At 44.4% G+C, this 20,738-nt stretch overlaps 1 protein-coding gene across 23 annotated transcripts in view; it reads left to right on the top strand.

Annotated features, from left to right (window-relative positions):
- Positions 1-20,738, top strand: part of MTSS1 (MTSS I-BAR domain containing 1) — a 163,504-nt gene that overhangs the window by 138,740 nt on the left and 4,026 nt on the right. For 2 of the 23 annotated variants that reach the window (XM_026679114.2, XM_087962170.1), the window contains 5 exons: positions 4,301-4,427; positions 9,328-9,450; positions 11,430-11,627; positions 15,841-16,005; positions 18,296-18,458. In XM_026679114.2, coding sequence (XP_026534899.2) covers positions 4,301-4,427; positions 9,328-9,450; positions 11,430-11,627; positions 15,841-16,005; positions 18,296-18,458 — 776 coding nt within the window. Of the gene's footprint in view, positions 1-4,216; positions 4,428-9,327; positions 9,451-11,429; positions 11,628-15,840; positions 16,006-18,295; positions 18,459-20,738 lie in introns of all 23 variants that reach the window. The other 21 variants (XM_026679107.2, XM_026679111.2, XM_026679106.2 and 18 more) reach the window with 13 other exon arrangements.

Genomic DNA, 20,738 nt, shown 5'->3' with positions numbered 1-20,738 from the left:
TTTAATCAAGAGTAAATCCCATGTACATCTCTTTCAGCAACCAGAGGGCGATGGAAAAACAGGATAATATGCAGTAAATAAAATGAAATAATCCTGTTTCTTAAAGGAGAAACTGTTGTTTAAACTTTTTAGTGTATTTGGATTTGAGCTTAGAACATTCAGCAAGTCTGAAGTAATCATTTTGGAACTGATCGAAGCATCACTTCTGCTGAGTTTTGTCAACTTTCCCATTATTCATTTGTGGCGTTGAATTTAGTTGCAATCCTTATGTCCTGTCTCGGGTTGTGTAGGTAGATGCAGACACCAGTAAAGTCCTTTATTGCACTGCTAAATCACAACAGACGGCCCTTCAGGGATATTATTAATCCCCGATTCCATTCCCCCCAAAAAAAAAACCCACCACCCACCCACAGTCAATATAACACAGTCTCACCCTCTGAGTCCAATAGTCGCCAGAAACAAGCCCCCAAACAGGAAGAAAGATGAAGTCCACAAACCCCAGAGGTTGCAAAAACAAAATCCGTAAGTCACCATCCAGAGTCAGAGTCCACAAAGCAAGATAGGCAAATCCAGAGGTCGAAACATGACTTGGGAGTCCAGAAGTCAAGGTTGTTTCCCAAAGTCAGGGGAGTGAGTGCTGAGACAATAGTTCCTGACGAAGACCCCCTCTCCCAGCCTCTGGTTAAATCAGCCCAAGCCTAGTGTTCCTTATGAGGAGGGGTGGGGCGGCCTCCTCCTGAGCAGCCTCACAGACCTCCTCTGAGCTTCCCACCGCTCCATTCCCCAGGCCCTCGGATCGGGTGGTGGGGGAGGCAGCTGTTCCTTGTCAGAGGGGATCTGTTGCCTCTCATCCCACTGCGTTGGTCAAGGTAGGCCGGTTGACCAATTCCCCCAAGGCTGGAAGGGCCTGGGACAGCATTGTCCTCAGCCCTGGACTCTCCAGACATTCCAAGGGAGATGTCCCGTCCCTGTCGGATGGTCCCGGTTCCAACTCCCCCTCCAAACCAGGATTCCCAAGGGGCCATGTCACCCTACCTCTTAACATTTTAGAATCCAGACGTGTCTCCAGATCTGATTAATACCTTCGTTAAAATTCCGTTGATTTGCTCCCAACAACATTGGAGTGATTCAGAACGCGTGTGGTTGAGGATTCCAGTGCTTAAAGAATTTTACCAAAAGCGGCTTGAGAAAATTAAAAAGGTATCTTTTAATTGAGTCGGCTTGCCTGTTTGACTGCTGATTCAGAGCCTGCTCTTCTCTGTGCTGCTTTCCTGGCCTTGAAAATTTAAGGTGAAATTAAAAAAAACCAGAACTAATGATGAAGGAACTTTAGTCGCGTAGCAGATTAAAATTGTCTGAGTGCACCAAACGTCTCTCAAATGGTTGGGATAAAGTTGTTTGTTGTTAGATGCAATAGCTGTGAACTGTTCAGCACTGTTTTAATATGTTAGCCTTATTTGTGTGTCTTGGAACTCTTGAGATGCCTTTTCAACCTCCTCCAAGAAACTGTTTTTCTCATGGCTAAAACAGTTGACCGCATGCACACCTAATTCCTTGCTTCTTCCCAGGTGTATTGAAACCTTACTTTTCTCCTTTTCTCCAGCAAAAGGAAATACTTCCTGCTGTGTGTCTTTCTGTCCTTTCATTTCTTCCTAGCCCCCGATGCTCTCGCATTGTTATCACTTTATTTTAAAATGTTTGCCTTTCTAAATCACACAGATTGGAGAGGTGTTGTACAGCATCCGCGGCATGAGAGAGAGCAGTTCATTTGCATTTCCTTGCAAAGCTAGCCGTCTATGCATGCCTTTGTACAGTATCTATATCCAAGAGAGCTATAGATATTTATGTTGATGGCGGGAAACACGGGCTTTTGAAAATGCAGTATCCTGAAACGTAAAAGGAAAATGGCAGGCTGTACATTTACTGGAAGTCTTAGGGCCAAAATAGGCACAAGACGGTGTTGCAAGGAGATATGTGGTCTTGGCGATGACCAAATAAGCCACATTGCTCCTTCACGTGTCCTCCAAGAGGCCCGCTATTACACCTTAAAACAAATCCATAACGATTTCCACTTCGCTGCTGTTCACTTCTGTTACCTGAGTATTGGAACCAACAAGATTAAAGCAGGAGTGATCCTTCAAGGTTTTGAGAATGGCCTCTGGAAATTTGCAGACATCCCCGAAGATTTGTCAAGGAGTTAAGAACGTTGTCAAATTGTTGGGCCAATTCATTGAGAGAATCCCGGGGGCACCAAAATCTTTTAGAGCAGGGGTGTCAAACTTGATTCCATTGAGGGGCTCATCAAGATTGTGTTTTACCTCAGGGGGGTGGGTGTAGCTGGGATGGGTGCATGGCCAGCTCGACATCACTTGTTGAGGCTCTGTTTTCGGCCACGACTGCCTCCTTGTAGCCCTCTGCCAGCGAAAATGGAGCTCAGGGGGCACCACAGGCCGGTCCTTTGTGGTTTCTAGGGCAGCCCCGTGGGACAGATCTATGCACCCTGCAGGCCAGATCTAAGCACCCCATGGGGCGGATTTGGCCCTCAGCCCTTGAGTTGGACATCCCTGTTTTAGAGCATCATCAGTGGCACACTAGGCCTTCCTTGTTTGAACTGGGTGGCCAGTAATTGAAATGAAGGAGTTCAGGAAGACAGTGAAGGATTATGAGCAAGAGGATGAGAATAAAAAAACCTTTGATCACCTATACAAATCCCACAGAAAGCAGCAGTTTGTGGTATAACCATTGTTCACGCTGATTTTACTGGGACTTGCATAGGAGAATTATCCTCTTGATTGTTCCGGACACAGATGTTTACTGGAAGGGCTGCCAATTGAATGTTCCACCTGCCTGTAAAATAATTTGAAGAAGAACCAAATAGCCACGCTATGCAGATCGTCCTCAATTTACAACCGTTCATTTAGTGACCATTCAAAATGAAGCAAAACTTACAACTGTTTTATAGTTATGACCATCACAGCATCCCCATGATCACGTGATCAAAATTTGGCTGCTCAGCAACTGGCTCGTACTGATGATGGTAGCAGTGTCCCAGGGTGATCACCTTTTGTGACCTTCTGACAAGCAAAGTCAATGGGGAAGCCAGATTCATTTAACCAACTGTGCTACTCTCTTAACTGCGGCGATTCACTTAGCCACTGTGGCAAGAAAGATTGTAAAATGGGGGCAAAACTCCCTTCACAAGTGCCTTGCTTAGCGATGGAAATTTTTTGGCTCAGTTGTGGTCATAATTCGAGGACTACCTGTACTGCAGTATTTGTTCAACTTTAGCACCTTTATAAGCTGTGTGGGTCTCAGCGTGTGCAGTTGAAAAGTGATGCTGAATGCCACGAGCCAGAAATAAAGTTCTTCCCTTTTACCCACTAGCTACCTTGTTCCCCTGAAAATATGACCTACCCAGAAAGTAAGTCCTAGCTTGATTTTTTACATGTGCGCCCAATATAAACCCTACCCCCCGAATAAGCCCTAAATAAGACCCTGCCCACTCCAGGGTGCACAGGTAAAAATTAACCTCAGGTGGGGATGTGGGGATGGAGCTGCCTTACTACTTACCTTTGGATAGTTGCAGCCAGGCCTCGCACACCTTGGCCCATTTTTTCTGCAGTCGGCAAGGCCTCTGTAGCCGATAACAGAGCTCTGGATCGATCCAGAATTCTGTTATGGGCTAGAGAGCCCTTCAGGAAAACCTTGCTGGACAAAGTTTTTAAAGGCCTCTGATAGCGAAAAAGAGGCTGGAGGCAACACGCATAAGTGAGGTGAGTCAGTGAATGACATTCCACTCCCGCCCCCCCCAAAATAAGGCCTGGTGCCTTTTTGGTGGCCAAAAAATATAAGACAGGGTCTTATTTTTGGGTTAAAATGGGTATTCTCCTGGAAGAAATTCTGAGACACCCCAGGCAACTGGATTACTTTTTACGTCCAGTTGTAGATTAGAATTTGAGCATCCCTCCCTTGATGTGCCATTTTCTGTCTGGTTACTAAGGATACTGCAGCAAACCTATGCCTCAGAACTACTTCTTCTGGTTTCACCATTTTATGATTTGCACGCATGCCTAGCCGGGGAATCCATGGGACGTTAATTGTATTGTGCCGGTTTCTCCCTACCTACCCCTTTCTTTTTTGTTCTGTTTCGTTCCCTTTCCTCTTCCCCCCACCCCTTCCCCCTTCCCCCCCCATTCTCTTCCTTTGTATCTCACAGCAGTCTGAACAGTGTAAACAGTAGTGACTCCCGGTCAAGTGGCTCGCATTCTCACTCACCCAGTTCACACTATCGCTACCGCAGCTCCAATCTGCCTCAGCAGGCACCCATGAGGCTCTCCAGTGTCTCCTCGCATGACTCCGGATTCATGTCCCAGGACGCTTTTCAATCCAAGTCACCGTCCCCGATGCCACCCGAAGCCCCCAACCAGGTATGTCTTGAACTCGCGCGGTATGACAATGATGTCTTATCTGGTAATGCTGTGGGAGAAAGGAAGGCCTAGTGTGAGGGTTCCAAATAATACACCCAAAGCACTACAGATATTCCAAAGCAGATAGATTCCTCAAAGAACAGCTTTATTGGATATATCATATTGGCACAGACTGGTGAAAACCGACTCTGAAGGTTCCCGTGGTTTTCACCTAATTAGAAGTGAATGTTTTTCCCTTTCCCCAAACAAACAGTCACATCGTCCAATCAGGGTGCTGTCCAGTTGCTTGGTAACATCACTCCTCCTCTCTTCAGCCACCTGAAGAGAATGTCCTTGGTTCCCAGGAGAAAGTATTTTGTTTTGGCTACAAACCCCCAGCTATCTCTGTTCCCTCCTCCCTAACCCTCATCTCCATTGTGGCAACACTGAAGCCTCAAAGATGGCCTCAGTCAGGCCAGCTTCAGAGTTGACCCTAGCTTTGGTGACCCCAGGAGGTTTCCAGGTATTCCAGCCAAAGTTAGTTGGTTATCTGTCTGCTGCATTCTGCATTCTTGTTGAATTGTATCTTAAGTTAGGTGTAGAAAAGTCCTGAATAGCCTTTACCCTCCCAACAGTTTGGGAGGCGTAGCTGAAATTAGTTTGTCGTTGATAAAGAGAAGACCAGAAGATGGCTTGTGACCCATAGGAAATCTGTCTCATCCAATAGCAATAGCTATTAGACTTACATATCACTTCACAGAGTGCTTTACAGCCCTCTCTAAGCAGTTTACAGAGTCAGGCTATTGCCCCCAATGATCTGGGTCCTCATTTTACCCACCTTGGAAGGATGGAAGGCTGAGTCAACCTTGAGCCTGATGAGATTCAAACTGACAAATTGCAGGCAGTCAGCAGTCAGCAGAAGTAGCCTGCAGTACTGCGTTCTAACCACTGCGCCACCACGCCTCTTAAAAATAGAGAGCCCTTTTATGTCTTATAACATATCATATTTTGTAATACCTGGAAGATTGAGGTAGCAAAATTGGATTTGCAAGCAAGTAGAAGAAGAAGATTCAGCACGAATAGTAGCTGCTAGTCAAGATTTCCGTCATTCTTGGGGCAAAACACAAGCTTAGATTTCGTATCATATCCAGATCATTCTTATAACTTGTCTTAATCCAAGATCCCTGATTTCAAGAACAAGCATTATGTTAATATGTTGGCTGTGTCTGAGGCCAACTTAATGTCTACAGGCAGGAGTGAACAACCTGTGGCCTGTGAATGAAATATAGATCTCAGCCGTCCTAGCCACCATAGACAAAAGGGAAATGGATTTCTAGCTCAGTCTGAGTTTATCAGGGAATCCTCGACTTACAACAGTTCATTTATTTATTTTTATTTATTTATTTAATTTATATTGCTGCCTATTTGCCCATGGCAACTCGAGGCGGCTTACACAATGTAAAACCATATTTAAAACAAAAAAAATAAAAACTAACAAAAAGAATCAAATAAATTAGTAAAGTACAATAGAACAAACTTTGGGAAAACAAAAAAACAAAACAAAAAATAAAAAACCGACTCCCCCCCCAAAAAATAGTTGGTCTATTTAGGGACCAAAGTTACAATGCGACTGAAAAAAGGGACTTGTGACCATTTTTCACATGACCCTTGCATCACCCCCATGGTCACGTGATCAAAATTCGGACGCTTGGCAACTGACTCCTATTTAATGATGGTTGTAGCGTTCCAGGGTCACACAATCCTCTTTTTGTGACCTTCTGAGGAGCAAAGTTAATTGGGGAAGTCCCGGATTCGCTTAACAACCGTGTTAACTCACTTAACAGCTTCAGAGATTCACTTAAATCACTGTGGCAAGAAAGTGGAGAAAAGGTCACTTGACAGCCGTCTCACTTAGCAACACAAAACCTTGGGCTCAGGTGTGGTCGCAAGTCGATGACTGCCTGTAGTGCCTTATCCATCTCTGATAGCGGATACTGAGAAATATCCGTTTTCAGAAATGTGTGAGCTGAAGCCATATGAGCCATTTGCAAGAGGTTGAAAAAAGCTGCGTTTGACACCAACACTCTTTGGGGCGTGCGTGTGAGTGACATCATGATGCATATATCCAAAGGCAAGGGTTTGGGGTCATTGCAGGGAGGTCCCTGTTTTCCTCCTTCAGCCCCCTGCAAGGTCTCCAACCTTGGCAACTTTAAGACCTGTGGACTTCAACTCCCAGAATTCCCCAATCAACATGGACACCCCTGCAAGTTAAAACAGACTTAGCATAATGTGTAAACTAAACTTCTATTTTCTCACTTTCAAAAAAAAAACATCCAGAATTGTCTGTATCTATGTAACCAGACAATCTAGAAACAATTCTGGGAGTTGAAGTCCACAGGTCTTAAAGTTGTGAAGGTTGGAGACCCCTGCCCTGCTTCTTATGGGCCAAGTTTGCCTTTAATGCTACGTGTAATATCTGAAATTTCAGCCTTGAAAATCTTTTTAAACTCTTGGTCCTTAAAAAATGGCCACCAAAGAGAAATTTTAAAATTAGGAAATTAGAATAGGAAAATTACTAACAGCGAGTAATTGTAGTAAATGGTTTATTGAGTCTAACTTCACTTAGATGCAAAATTATATAAAAACTAAGGCCTACCTGGTTCTGGCAGTTACATGTCGTATTTTAATTGATAAACAGTCCATACAAGTTAAAAAAAACCCACCTATTATAGAGATTGACAGCATAATCTAAGCATGCAACAGAAGTATATTTTTCCTCCTTTGGTACAGCAATTGTGTTTGAAGTCCTGCTAGGTAGACAGTGCCAACTAACTTGGTTGACAGATTTCCCCGAAAGCTGTTCATTGTGCGCAATTTGTGTTATAACCAACTGACAAGCAGTAACTTTGCAGTTTGTGTATTAAGGGCTGAGTGTGACAAAAGAAATAGTCGTACAATGCCATATGTTATATTTGAAAGCAAAATATTGTCTTTAACAGAAACACTGTGGTGAAAACCGCCTCCCATCCACCTCCCTTTTAGGATGCTTTTTATGTATTTTTAATGTCTTGTTCTCTGTTGCTGAGGGACAAAAGAATGCATTCAACAGGTCTCGCAGCTCTTCCAAAGAGTGGAAGAAGAAGGGTTTTTTTTCATGTTACATTTCAAAATTATGCCACATTATTGAACACTTTTGCGTGTTGTTTAGACTGTGAGAGAAGGGGTGGTTGACTCAAAGAGAAATAAAGATTTCCGACAGTTAGTGTATTTCTGTAAAATGCAAACAGTTGTATGGGAGAAGGCCAGGTGAGATTTTCTCCCTCTGTCCTTCCATAATCTATATAGGTGAGTAGTACTATCTTTTATCTCCTTCCTTTCTTCCTTTCTTCCTTCCTTCCTTCCTTCCTTCCTTCCTTCCTTCCTTCCTTCCTTCCTTCCTTCCTTCCTTCCTTCCTCTTCCCTCCCTCCCTCCCTCCTAGAAATAGAAATAAATAAGCATAAGTAGGATTCCATGATTTGTTCTGTCTGTAATAAACAAGACAGTCCATGAGCTGAGCTGTAGCTACTTGCCAGGACTTTAGCTACAGGTTTTTTATATCCTAGAATTCTCAGGTTCATCTGCTCATGTTTCAAAATGGGAAGGAATATATAAGGTACCTTCCCTAACCCTGACAGGAATGGGAAGCCGTTAGGAAGTCCAAATGTTGAAGGCTAGATTAGTAAGTTTCAAAAGAAAAAGAAAAAAAAATCCAAGACAATTTGCAACCTCCTTCTATATAATTACAAAAAAAAAAAAAAAAACCAATATGGAAGTTGCATGTGACCAATAGGAATTGAACTGAAAACGTGAAGAAAATTTTATTGAGAGATGGCTTGATCATGTGTTGGGTGCATCCTTCAAAGTGTCATTTGTAGAGTAATCTGGTGTACTCCTGGTCAGACTTTAAGAAGTGCTCTGAGTGAAGAGTAAGATTTTACAGAAATAGAAATGTTGATTGAATAGGTTTCTCTTATACTACCCTGGTACTTCTTCGCCCCTCAGTCTCTTTCAAGAATAGCCATTATCAGGTAAATTGATGTAGGGTTAGTCTTGACTTGTCCTGCTTCCTTGTTATGATTCTGCCCAGCATAGACATTCAAAGCTAAAGGCAACCTTCAGCCTGGTCAGAGCTGTGTTTACCAGCTGTACATGCTCAGCCCCTGCCAGGCCAGACTATCCTAAATGGTATCCTTGGAATAAATGATGCCCACCTGGTATCTGGAGCAGCAGATACACACTCTGCAATTATGCCATCTTAGTGCCAAAGAGTTGCTTGAACCTTGTTCCATGGGTGTATCTGGCTTGGGCCTCTTCCTTGCTCACTTCCGTGGTGACAGGAGCCATGCTGTGGGCTAGAAAAAGGTGTGCTGTTGAAGGTTCAAAAACAGGGAGTCTCACCAGTAAAAGATTGGTCCGTGGAAGGAAGGAAGCATCCTTCTTAGTCCTTCAGCAGGAAGGCAGGGTTGAGATACTCCTATCTTGTTTTGTTTATGATTTCATGACATTATTTGGCACTTTCCCCAACGTTGATGCCCTTCCAATTGCAACAAGATGGCGAGTCCCAAATCTGCAGCCAGGGCACTTAACTTGTCCACCATGCTTTTTGGGAGGTCATTAAGTTGATCGGCTCTGCTGCGAAGAACCTACCATGTAGAACCCATTGCTTTGGTCCCTCTGCACTCTTCAAAAACTTATAATCATGTTTAATGCTTGTATATTTTCCCCCTGCCGTTTAACGCCTAACACGCTGCTTTTCTTCTTCTTCTGTATGTAATTGTCCTTTGCTTTCTTTGTTTTTTGTTTCATTGGCTTGTCTTTCTTCCCTTCTTCTTCGTGGTGCCTTTTTGGCTTTTTTTTTTTTTTTTTTTTGAACCCCCCAAGCAGAATTCGTCCAGCTCGGCCTCTTCTGAAGCTTCTGAAACCTGCCAATCAGTGAGTGAGTGCAGCTCCCCGACCTCTGTCAGTTCAGGCTCAACCATGGCGGCTTGGGCCTCCACAGAAAAGGTGAAAAAGACTTAAATCTCGAAGACTCGTGATTCGGTTTTTCCAGGCTCTGAAATATTCAGGAGAAATATACTGTACATATATATATACAACTGCAAACAATAAAAAGCTACAGAGTTGAAGTGAGGGGACTCATGAGTGAAGCTATGAGGAAAGCTGTTATGATATGTACAGAATAACCCTTGAGTAACAAGGATATGCACATGGAAACATTTATGAGAGTAGTTATGAATAATTATCCAGCCACACACAGATACACTAAATTGAGTTAAAGTTTAAGAAATAGCACAGTCCAATAAACGGTCCAGGTCATATATGTTTAACAGTCCAAAGAATATCCAATTACAAAGTCTTCTTACTGGTTGCCTTTGTCATTTACAGTAAACCAAAATATCGAAGTATAAGTACAGCATAAATACAACAGAGAACCTTAGATAGCAACAGAATGTCAGAGAGACAGAATGTCAGAGAGAGCAAGCTATGATCTCTAGCTCCCTCTTATGGTGATTTGTAATATAATCAACCAATCGGAATATAGTATAAATCAATACAGTGATTTTGTCTTAAAGCTACAAACATACATTGTTGGTTTATATATTGCCAACCCAACTAATTGGTGGACAGATTCCTAACAAAATTAATTAAGCTTTGCCAGAGAAGTTGCCCCCAGTTCAGACATAGTTAAGGAGCTCCGCAGATGCCTCCAGTACAGGTAGTCCTTGACTTATTACAGTCCACTTAGTGACCAAAGTTACAACAGCACTGAAATAAAGTGACTGCCGACCATTTTCCACACTTATGTCCATTGTAGCATCCCCAGAGTCACATGATATACATTCATATGCTTGACAACCGACTCACATTTATGACGGTTGCCATGCCCCTGCATCATGTGATGATCCCCTTTCACGACCTTCTGACAAGCCGAGATTCACTTAACAACCATGTTACTAATTTAACAGCCGCAGTGATTCACTTTAACGAATGTGGCAAGAAAAATCACAAAATGGGACAAAACTCACTGAACAAATTTCTGGCTTCACAACATATAAATTTTGGGCTCATTGTGGTCATACGTTGAGGACTACCGGTAGTGCCAGCCATGTCCTGAAGCGAACACAGTTAAGGCTGGGGAGACATTTTTCCAGGGCACTTGAAAAGACATCTGTTAGGGCTGTTGTTGTGAGCAGCTTTCTGTCCCGCAAATCCACCTTTGAGAAATAAAACAGTAAGAAAAGTCTATCTTTTCTAAAGAGAGAGACCAGAGAATAGACTTTCTCCATCTCCGAATATAAATTCCATTGTCCATTTTTCCAAATTCCCCTGGAAAAGCCAGATCCTTTTGGCAGGTGTACATATATCTGCCCAGCATCCTAGAGGTCAGAGGGAGGGAGGGACTGGTGGGATCCATTCCAATGAGCAATTTCCTCTTCCATTCCTCCCATCGTCGTTTCTTTGTTTCTTGTTTTGTTTTGTCTGCAAACGAGTCATTTTCTGAAGCTGAGCTACCGCAAGAAATGATATATGTGAATATCCTGAGCTATCAGGCCCAGGAAGAATTTGACCACAGAAGTTCTTTCAACTTCTTGTGGAATGAAGCTCTTGAGGAGGTTCTCTCAGCCTTTTGCTGCGAAGTGTCTCCTCGCGACCAACCTATGAAGAAGCACTTGTGCCTCTGGGGCATAGCTTTGTCCAACGATTCAGCTCCCGAAAATTGATTTTTGTTTGTTCTTGTTCCGGTTTTCTTTTCCAGAACATGGCTGCCTAGTTGAGTGTCATTAACAAAGCATGAGCAAGCATTGGGCTAGGGGTGTAGACCAGCCAAAGGGAACTAGAACCCATTGGGAGCATTCCCCTTCCTTTCTCCCAGCGATGCATGCCTGTTTTCACTTTGTACTTCCCCCATATTTGGACCTATTTATATTAATTTCTCTCCTTTTTATCCCTTTTTATTTATTGTTCTTTTTGTTTGTTTCCAGTTGTCTAACGGGTATTATCACTGTAGTTTACCCAGTGGCTCATCTTTAGCCCCAGTTGGTGTGGGTTCTTTCCCTCATGTTCCGTCTGTCTCTCACGCATGGACCCGGGCCACCTCCTCCACCCTCCTTCCAGACTACGTTCATTATTACACCATTGGGCCAGGCATGTTACCATCACCTCAGATTCCTAGTTGGAAGGTTTGTGTTTCTTTTCGTTAGAGTCTCTCCTTGTCATCCCTCACCCCTTGCAAGAAATTGCTTCTCAACTCTTAACTTAATTCTTGGCGGGCCTTTTCCTCTCCCTTCAGCTCCCTTTCTGAGTTCTTGATCTGGTGGTGGAATTCTTCTCCTCTATCCTGCTTTACCAATAATCAATTTTTTAAATATATATATATATATATGTGTGTGTGTGTGTGTGTGTTTGGGTGGGGGGGATCAGGGGTTTCCACTTGACAACATTAAGGCTTGTGGACTTCAACTCCCAGAATTCCCCAGCCGGCATAGGATTGGAGAATTCTGGGAATTGAAGTTCAAAGTCTTAATGTTACCAAGTTTGGAGGCCCCTGGTTTGGATGAACATACTCCCAGCTTTGTAATCTATGCAACTCTTTGACTTTTTAGATTGTGTATGAAGTAGCAATTGGTATTTGCAGATGGGAAATATATATAATTTAATTCCTCGTGTATTTATTTTGTATCCTACCTTTATTAATTTTACAAACAACTCAAGAGTTCCCCACAACAACAATCCTGAGGTAGATTGGGCTGAGAAAGAATGACTGGCCCATGGTCACCCAACTGGCTTTCATGTCTAAGGCAGGACTAGTTTCTGGCCTGGTGCCTTAACTGCCTATGTGGGTTACGGATAGTATAAAGCACAATCTGTGTTCTTTACTTTCAGCAGTGATCCCACTAGTAAAATCCTTTATAAGGCCTGCTGAAAACTTGTTCATGATTTCATTCCTGGAGACTTTTAGATTATTACTGTGGGTGCAGAGTTTTTTATTGACAAATCTCACTCTTCATGGGATCACATTCAGAACATCTTCTTGCTGGTCTCAGATATCACGAGAAACCGGCCATTTTAGTTACTTTTGCAATAGAGTTGGTATCTGGACATAAGCAGAGGTCCCCAAACTTGGCCACTTTAGGACTTGTGGACTTCAACTCCCAGCACTGAAGGGAGTTGAAGTCCACAAGACTTAAAGTGGCCAAGTTTGGGGACCTCTGCTTTAAAGTTTTGAGAAATCATGAGGAAAACCAACATGATTCTTGGGCGTAGGAAATACAGAGGGAACTGCCAGGGAGACCCTGGAGCAACATTTTCTGGGAATATTGGGACTCTAGCTTCCAGGTTGCTTAGGAATTCTGGGAAATGTAGTCCCCACTAAAAGATCGCAAATTCCTTTTGAGGTCAAAACCTTCTGAGTCTGGAATGGACTTGCCTGACTCCAAAATCTATTGGAGTAACTTCTTTTGAAGTCACATAACTTGATAAGGTCAAAATGAGATAATTCCAGGCTGAGACACTTTCGACCTAACATTTCACGCATTTGGACACATCTGGAGAAAACTGAAGTTTGGAAAGACAGCTGCATAAAGAACCTATGCTTTGGGTATAATATCCTTCTCCACCTGGCCCAGGAGTCTGGAACCGGTTGTGATCCCAAAGCAGTTGTTGTGATAGTTAACAATAGATGCATGCATAGATGTTTCCCTTTCTCTGAAATGTGAAGAAACAGAGAGCTAGAAACCAATGGTTGCAGGAAATGGGTATGTTACTAGTTTAATGAAAAGAAGGCTTATGGGTGACATGATAGCAATGTTACAATATTTGAAGGGCTCCCACAAAGAAGAGGGGGACAACGTACACTCCAGAGCAGGGGTCTCCAATCTTGGCAACTTTTAAGACTTGTGGACTTCAACTCCCAGAATTCTGAGGGTTGAAGTCCACAAGTTTTAAAAGTTGCCAAGGTTGGAGACCACTGCTCCAGAGCACCTGAAGGCAAGACAAGAAGCAATGGTTGCATATTAATTAAGGAGAGAAGCAACCTAGAACTAAGGAGACATTTCCTGACAATGGGAACAATTAACCAGTGGAACAACTTGCCTCCAGAAGTTGTGAATGCTCCAACACTGGAAGTTTTCTAAGAAGAGATTGGACAGCCATTTGTCTGAAATGGTATTTCAGCAAAGGGTTGGATTAGAAATCCTCCACGATCCTGTCTTGACTCTTCCATTATTCTGTTTATTTTAAAGAGGAAAGCAGTTTTTACATCAAGGCACTCCTCTCAAAAAAGGCAAAGTTTTAAATGTGGACATTTGCCTCCAGGTTCAAACCTGCCCTGGGAGTGGCCATCAGAGATTCACAACGTGAAACTCGTCGCACTTTGAATTTTAAAATCCCTCCACCAACCTATAGTGTAAATATTCACTGACAATAAGGTTTTAAAAAGCTTCCTACACCCCAGAGGGTGTCAAACTCGCACTGTCACATGGTCACGTGATTTATAGCGACTTCCCCCCCTTCGCTAAAACGAGGGTGGGCGGGGCCAGTGCGTGATGCATCTGGACCGTGGGCCACAAGTCTGACACCCCTGCTATACACCAGTTATTTATACGCAGTTTAATTTGTCTTGGATGTTTGCAGGTTTCAAGGTAGTTGTAGGTTTGGTTCAGGGACTCTGATTTTTGCTAATTGATGGCCAAACCAAAGGAGATATTTGCCCCAGGAATGAGTAATTTCTTGTCAGCATTTTCTTCCCTTGCTTTCCCCTTAGCATATTAACCAGATACTTGTCAATGGCAAACTTGTATTAATAGGTCAGAGATAGCTATTTAGCAGAGATCCCCCAACACATTCCATGTTTTAGTGGTCCAAAATATTTTACTCGTAACACTGCCTGATAAAGACATTATTCTAATGGAAGAGAATATTTATAGCTCAGGGTTGACATAAGGGGTCCTTAGTGCTCTCTGAGCTTGGTTGTTTTCTTGCAGACGTTTCATTACCCAACTAGATAACATCATCAGTGCTAGAAGGGGAGTGGGATTAGAGTAAATTCTCTGTTATATTACATAGCACAGTGGTGGCTAACCTTTTTGGGTTAAAACTTGTGCGCGCGCTAGCACGCTCACGTGCCAACACCCAGAAGGCAATGTGCACCCACCATGCCCCCTGCACATGCGCACGCAATCCCCCATGCCCCTCCCCCCATACTGCCTCCCCTTACCTGCACTGCATCTCACAGCTGGTTTGAGGCCTTTCTCGGCCTCCCAGAGGTTTGAAAAAAGCCTCTGCAGGACGAATAGACCCGTTTTGTCACTTCCGGTGTTACAGGAAGTGACGAAACGGGCCTATTTGGCCTGGTGAGGCTTTTTTCAAACCTCTGGGAGGCCGAGAAAGGCCTCAAACCAGCCGAAAATCAGCTGTGAGGCACACACATGCGCAGTGAGGTACATGTGCCTGCGGCTCGCGTCCCGGCACAAATGGCACACATGCATGCCACTTGTGGCACACATGCCATAGGTTCACCATCACGGACATATCAGTTTCTATTTGAAACACCTCAGAATCCAGACCTGAAGAATAAGGGAATAGAGCAAACTAAGACAAGGTCTACTTGTCTTGAGATTAGTTTTTAGTCTCCTAAACGTATTTCAGGCGACATGTTATGGAAGACTCTCGCACATTCGCCCAATCTTGCATGGCCAGTGGTGATGGAGGGTGATGTCATTGGGATCATCGTAACAGGCCCATTTCCCTTCCACTGCTGTTTCTATAGTATGGATAGTCCTCGACTTACAACAGTTCATTTAGTGACCATTCAGAGTTACAAGAGCTTTGGGGGAAGGGGAAGGGGGACTTACGACCATTTTTCACACGTATGACTGTTGCAACGTCCCTGTAACCGCAGGATTAAAATTCAGATGTTTGGCAAGCAGTTCATATTAACGACGGTTGCAGCGTCCAGGGGGAGTCACATGATCACCTTTTTGTGGACTTCCTGACAAGCAAAAGTCAGTGGGGGAGCCAGATTCCTTTAACAATCGTTACTAACTAAAAAATAAATAAAAAAAATAAGGACCGTGTCAAGAAAAGCCATGAAAACGGGGCAAAACGATCTCGCTTAGCGACAGAAACGCTGAGCTGAACTGGGGGCGTAAGTCGAGGACTACCCGTACAGGTGAAATACCTAAGCCTAACCCTTGAGAATTTTGCAAATGTAATTCTATCTCGCCCGCATTTAAAACTGGTCACTGGGTCTCGGGAAAGGGGCTCCCTTACCTGAATTGTATTGGATGTTCTTTTGTGAGAGGGTTGTTGTGGGGTCTGCCGCTTGCATCTTACACAGGGGAAAGAGACAGAAGCCTGTATAAGCTTTGACTAATAAGAGGTTTTCTTCCCTAGGATTGGGCTAAGCCTGGTCCTTACGACCAGCCCATGGTAAACACTTTGCAACGTCGCAAGGAAAAACGAGAAGTAGACTCTCCCGGCGGGGCTCAGAGTGGTCCTTCTCTGCCCACAGAAGACCCCCAGAGGGCCCGGAACATGACTGTATCAGCTGCCCCAAAGGTGTGAAACTCTGCATAACTCATATGAGCTGATGTATTCCTATTAAAAAGGTTCAAGGCACGCCCCTTGCTACTAAAACCTCCCCTGGCCTTGGCTTTTAGCTTGATGGGATCTGCCAGCCAGGGCAAGCAAACCATGGTTAAAATCATCACAGCTCAGCACAGTGTGTGGGGCCATCTAGGTTCACATCCCGGCTAAGGCATGATGTGGCTTTGTTTGGCTTTTGGCCTGCAATCTTTCAAAATCCAACAGTTTGAGAGGCCAAGAGTTGGTTGATTGTCTGGTTACATAGATACAGACAATCCTGGATGTGTTTGCTTGTTTTTAAAGTGAGAAAATAGAAGTTTAGTTCACACATGATGCTAAGTCTGTTTAACTTGCAGGGGTGTCCATATTGATTGGGGAATTCTGGGAGTTAAAGTCCACAAGTCTTAAAAGTTGCCACGGTTGGATATCCCTGCTTTAGGGAATAAACAATAAGCACGTAGACTTATATATCGCTTTATAGTGTTTTATAGCCCTCTCCAAGCGGTTTTACAGAGTCAGCATCTTGCCCCCAACAATCTGGGTCCTCATTTTACCCACCTCAAAAGGATGGAAGGCTGAGTCAACCTTGAACCTGGTGGGATTTGAACTGCCAAATTGCAGGCAGCCGGGAGTCAGCAGAAGTGGCCTGCAGTACAGCACTCTTAACCACTGTGCCATCAAACAAATACAATTGTTCAAATACGATTGTACAGCATGCTAGCCTAAATCACCCTAATCCATTCGTGGAAGATTTTTTATGCAATTTACAGGCTTTCTCACATACCAGTTCTGCTGATAAGCAAAACAAGTCATTTCAAAAGCAGATCGAGTTACATGGAAATAACATGTAGTACTTTGGACCATAATGGAAGAATGGCAATCAAAGGGACTTATTTGGACTGTAAAAATCTGAGTAAACTTTTGAATGGCGGCAAAACTCTTTGCAGTCCTCTAGCTCTGCGATTGTCAACATTGCAACTTGAAAATGTGTGGACTTCAACTCCCAGATTTCCTCAGCCAGCCGTGATAGCCAGAGAATTCTGGGAGTTAAACATACATCTTTAAATTGCCAATCGAGAAGTTCTTGCAGGTGCCCTGATTTTTTGCTACCGAGATATGGTAGCTTTATGCTTATTGATCTCTCGCTTCTACATTCATTTGTTAAGATCACCCTGTGCCGTATTGGATTTTATGTAAAATTGGATGACCCAATCCGCAAAAGATACCAATGCATAATTTATCAAATTACAGTCGGATCATTAATAGTTAGTATGGACCTACTGAATTGATAGGTCTTCAGTTATTCACATCTTTCCCCATTGAGCTCAATTCATATATCCTTTTAAACCGTAATGTGGTTTGTTGTGATTGTTTGACTCGGTGAAAGATGTGGACTTGGCCGCTACAAATTTTATACTTGTGTTCTGGCTTGTTGTTTTCTGCAAATCAGGACACTGCTTTGCTCTATAACCGAAGTAAAAAACAACAACCATGGCTTTAGCCCATTATATCAACCCAATTGTGGGGCCTTCCTTAACCAGGTATCCTTCAAGCATAATGACAGGATGCTTTTGCGACAAGCCAGATTAGCTGAAACAGCTTGGGATGACAGAAAGTATATTCCCAAGACAGATGGAGGGGGCTGGTGTCGAGTTATGGGGTGTGCTTAAATCCAACCTATTCGTATTGTGAATCAAAGTCCAGCTGAAAAGAGACAACCAGACTTTGCTATACTAGGTGGGTGTAACTTCTCTCTTTTTTTGTGCCCCCCCCTCCACACACACACGCACTGCAGGTTTTTTTGCCTAGGCCTCAGCGGAACCGGTATTTATATTTTTTGTCCTCCTGACGATCAGTTGTTCCAACGATCAGCTGTTCCGGGATTCCCCTCGCTGTCTTACTGCTTCACCCAGGAGGCTTCCCTGAGGCCCAGGAGGCAAAAAGGGGTGCGCGGGTTGGTGGTGCTCCCTCCTGGGAGCAAAAACACCCCCCTCCCGGGAGGCAAAAAAAACGAGTGTGTGTGTGTGTGTGTGGGGTGTTTGCTGCACAAAAAAAAAAGACAGAAGAAGCCACTCCCACCTCGCCACTCCCACCTAGCCCCACTCACAGAATTGGTAGTAAAAATATTTGCATCCCACCCCTGGTGCTGAAGCTTCCATGGCTGTCTGGGGAATGCTGGGAGCTGAAGTCCACAAGTCTTTAAAGTTGCCAAGTTTGGAGACCCCTGGCCTAATCTAATGAGGGACCTTCCTTGTGTTGCTAGCCAGGAGAGGAGATGGAAGCCTGTGAGGAGCTGGCTCTCGCTCTTACCCGAGGGCTGCAGCTGGACATTCAGAGGAGCAGCAGGGATTCCTTGCAGTGTTCCAGCGGCTACAGCACTCAGACAACCACACCTTGCTGTTCTGAAGACACAATTCCCTCACAAGGTAAGGAGCCAGGAGCCTTTCCATCTCGGGTTTTGGTTTTGCCATATGCTGCTTGGTTTTCCCTAAACCCAGGTCCCTCACCCGTCAAGGTGCCTGTAGATTGCTACACCCTTCCTCAATTATGCAAAGTGGTTCCTGGAAAGGGGAAAAGTGAAGTGTTGGCCATCCACAAAAAATACCTAACAATCAAGAACCACTTGTGTCAGTCCTTTGAGGGCAAACCACAAGAAGAGCAGAACTGCAGGTAGTCCTCAACTTAGAACAAAGTTACAATGGCACTGAAAAAAGTTGATGTATGACCGCGTTTCACACTTACGACCATTGCAGTATCCCCACAGCCACGTGATTTACATTCGGATGCTTGACAACTGATTCACAATGTATGACGGCTACAGTGTCCCTGGGGTCATGTGATCACCTCTTGCGACCTTCTGACAAGCGAAGTCAATGGGGAAAACCAGGTTCCCTTAACAAACGTTGTGACTAATTTGACTGCTGCAGTGATTCACTTAACAAATGTGGCAAGAACCATCATAAAATGGGGCAAAACTCAACAAATTTATCACTTAGCAAACATAAATTTTGGACTCAATTCTGGTGGCAGATTGAGGGCTTGCTTCCCGTATACAGGTAGTCCTCAAAAATTGAGCCCAAAATTTCTCTTGCTAAGTGAAATATTTGTTTAAATGAGTTTTGCCCCATTTTACAATCTTCCTTGTCACAACTGTTAAGTGAGTCACTTGGTGGTTAAGTGAATCCTGCTTCCCCATTGACTTTTGCCTGTAAGAAAGTCTTAAAGGGGGAATCACGTCACCCTAGGACAGTGACGGCTCACCTTTTAGTCATCGTGTGCCAGAAGTACATGCGCGTGCCTGCATCCATAATGCAATGTGTGCGGGACCCTCCCTCACCCACTGCACATGGCACGTGTGACCTCTCAGTGCTCTGCGCATGTGCGCGCAACCCCCCACCTGTGTGCGTGACCCCGCCCACCCCCTGCGCATGTGTGCATGACTCCCCCGCACTGCGCACCTCTGCGCATGCGCGTATGACCCCCGTGTCCCGCCGCATGTGCATGCATCTCCTGCGAGGGCATCTCCCCCCACAAATGTGTGGCAGATAACCATCAATCAGCCGGCTGGCGGGGGCGCGCGCATGCCCAGTGGATCTGTTCTGGGCGACAGGGCACATGCTGGCAGAAATGGTTCTGCGTGCCATAGGTTCACCATCACAGCCCTAGGACACTGATTGTCATAAATATGAACCAGTTGCCAAGCGTCTGAATTTTGCTCACGTGGCCATGGAGATGCTGCAAAGTTTATAACTGCGAAAAATGGTCGCAAGTCCCTCTTTTCAGAGCTCCTGTAACTTTGAATGGTGGTTAAATGAACTGTTGTAAGTCGAGGACTGCCTGTATTTAGTGGAGATCGATGATCTTGCTTGGTTTGTATTTGAGCAAAAACAATTGTCAAGCAAAGCATGCACACGACTGCTTGCCTCAACGACTGCGATCCTGGCACAGTCTCACCGATGGTTAGGCAAAGAGAGTGCCAGGTAAAGAATGCAGGGACCCTCAGGGGTGGAAGAGGCAACCACTTAAGAGCAGGGATGGGATCCAACTGGTATAACTACCGGTTCTGTTGCTCTGTGTCACGCGAGTGCAATTTATGACCTCCTGAGCTGCCCAGACAGCTGAGCAGTGCTGCGTGCACAGCAGTTGGAAAAGCCCTTTTTTCCTGCTTTTTCAACCACAGCTGTGTCGCGCAAAGCAGCTGCAGTTGAAAAAGCAGAAAATAAAGGTCAGGTAAGAGCCCGGGCAGGTGGGTGGGCCAAAACAGCAGCAGGCATAGAACCGGTTCTATGGATGCTCTCTGTTTGTTGCTTTTCAGAGCAACCGGTTCTGCAGAGGTGGACAGAACCGGTAGAATCCCACCCCTGCTTAAGAGCTGAAAATTCTCCCTGCTGGGATTCCCAGCAGGATTTTTAGCCTGAGCAAGAGAGCCAGTCCATGCTTTCTCTTCCCCGCCCATTCGAAGCAGCCCACATTCCCTATTATGCTGCCTCTCTGCTTGGATTTTGGCTCCTTCCTGTCTTTCAGGAGTGAGTGAAAAAGCTGACTGCTGAAAGGAAGGTCATATTGAGGACTGTCTGGAGATTGAAGGAACGTTTCATTTTAGTTGGTGGATATGTACAAGCTAGAAAATTTTGCATTCAAATGCATACACACGGATTCAGAGGCCTTTAACGATTAATATATCATTGAGGCTAGAGTTGTTGTTT

The sequence above is a fragment of the Notechis scutatus genome, chromosome 3, assembly GCF_049901735.1.
Source record: "Notechis scutatus isolate UNSWTSFEM ecotype Mainland chromosome 3, rNotScu1.2, whole genome shotgun sequence".
NCBI lineage: Eukaryota > Metazoa > Chordata > Lepidosauria > Squamata > Elapidae > Notechis > Notechis scutatus.
This window is presented reverse-complemented; position numbering and strand designations above follow the sequence as displayed.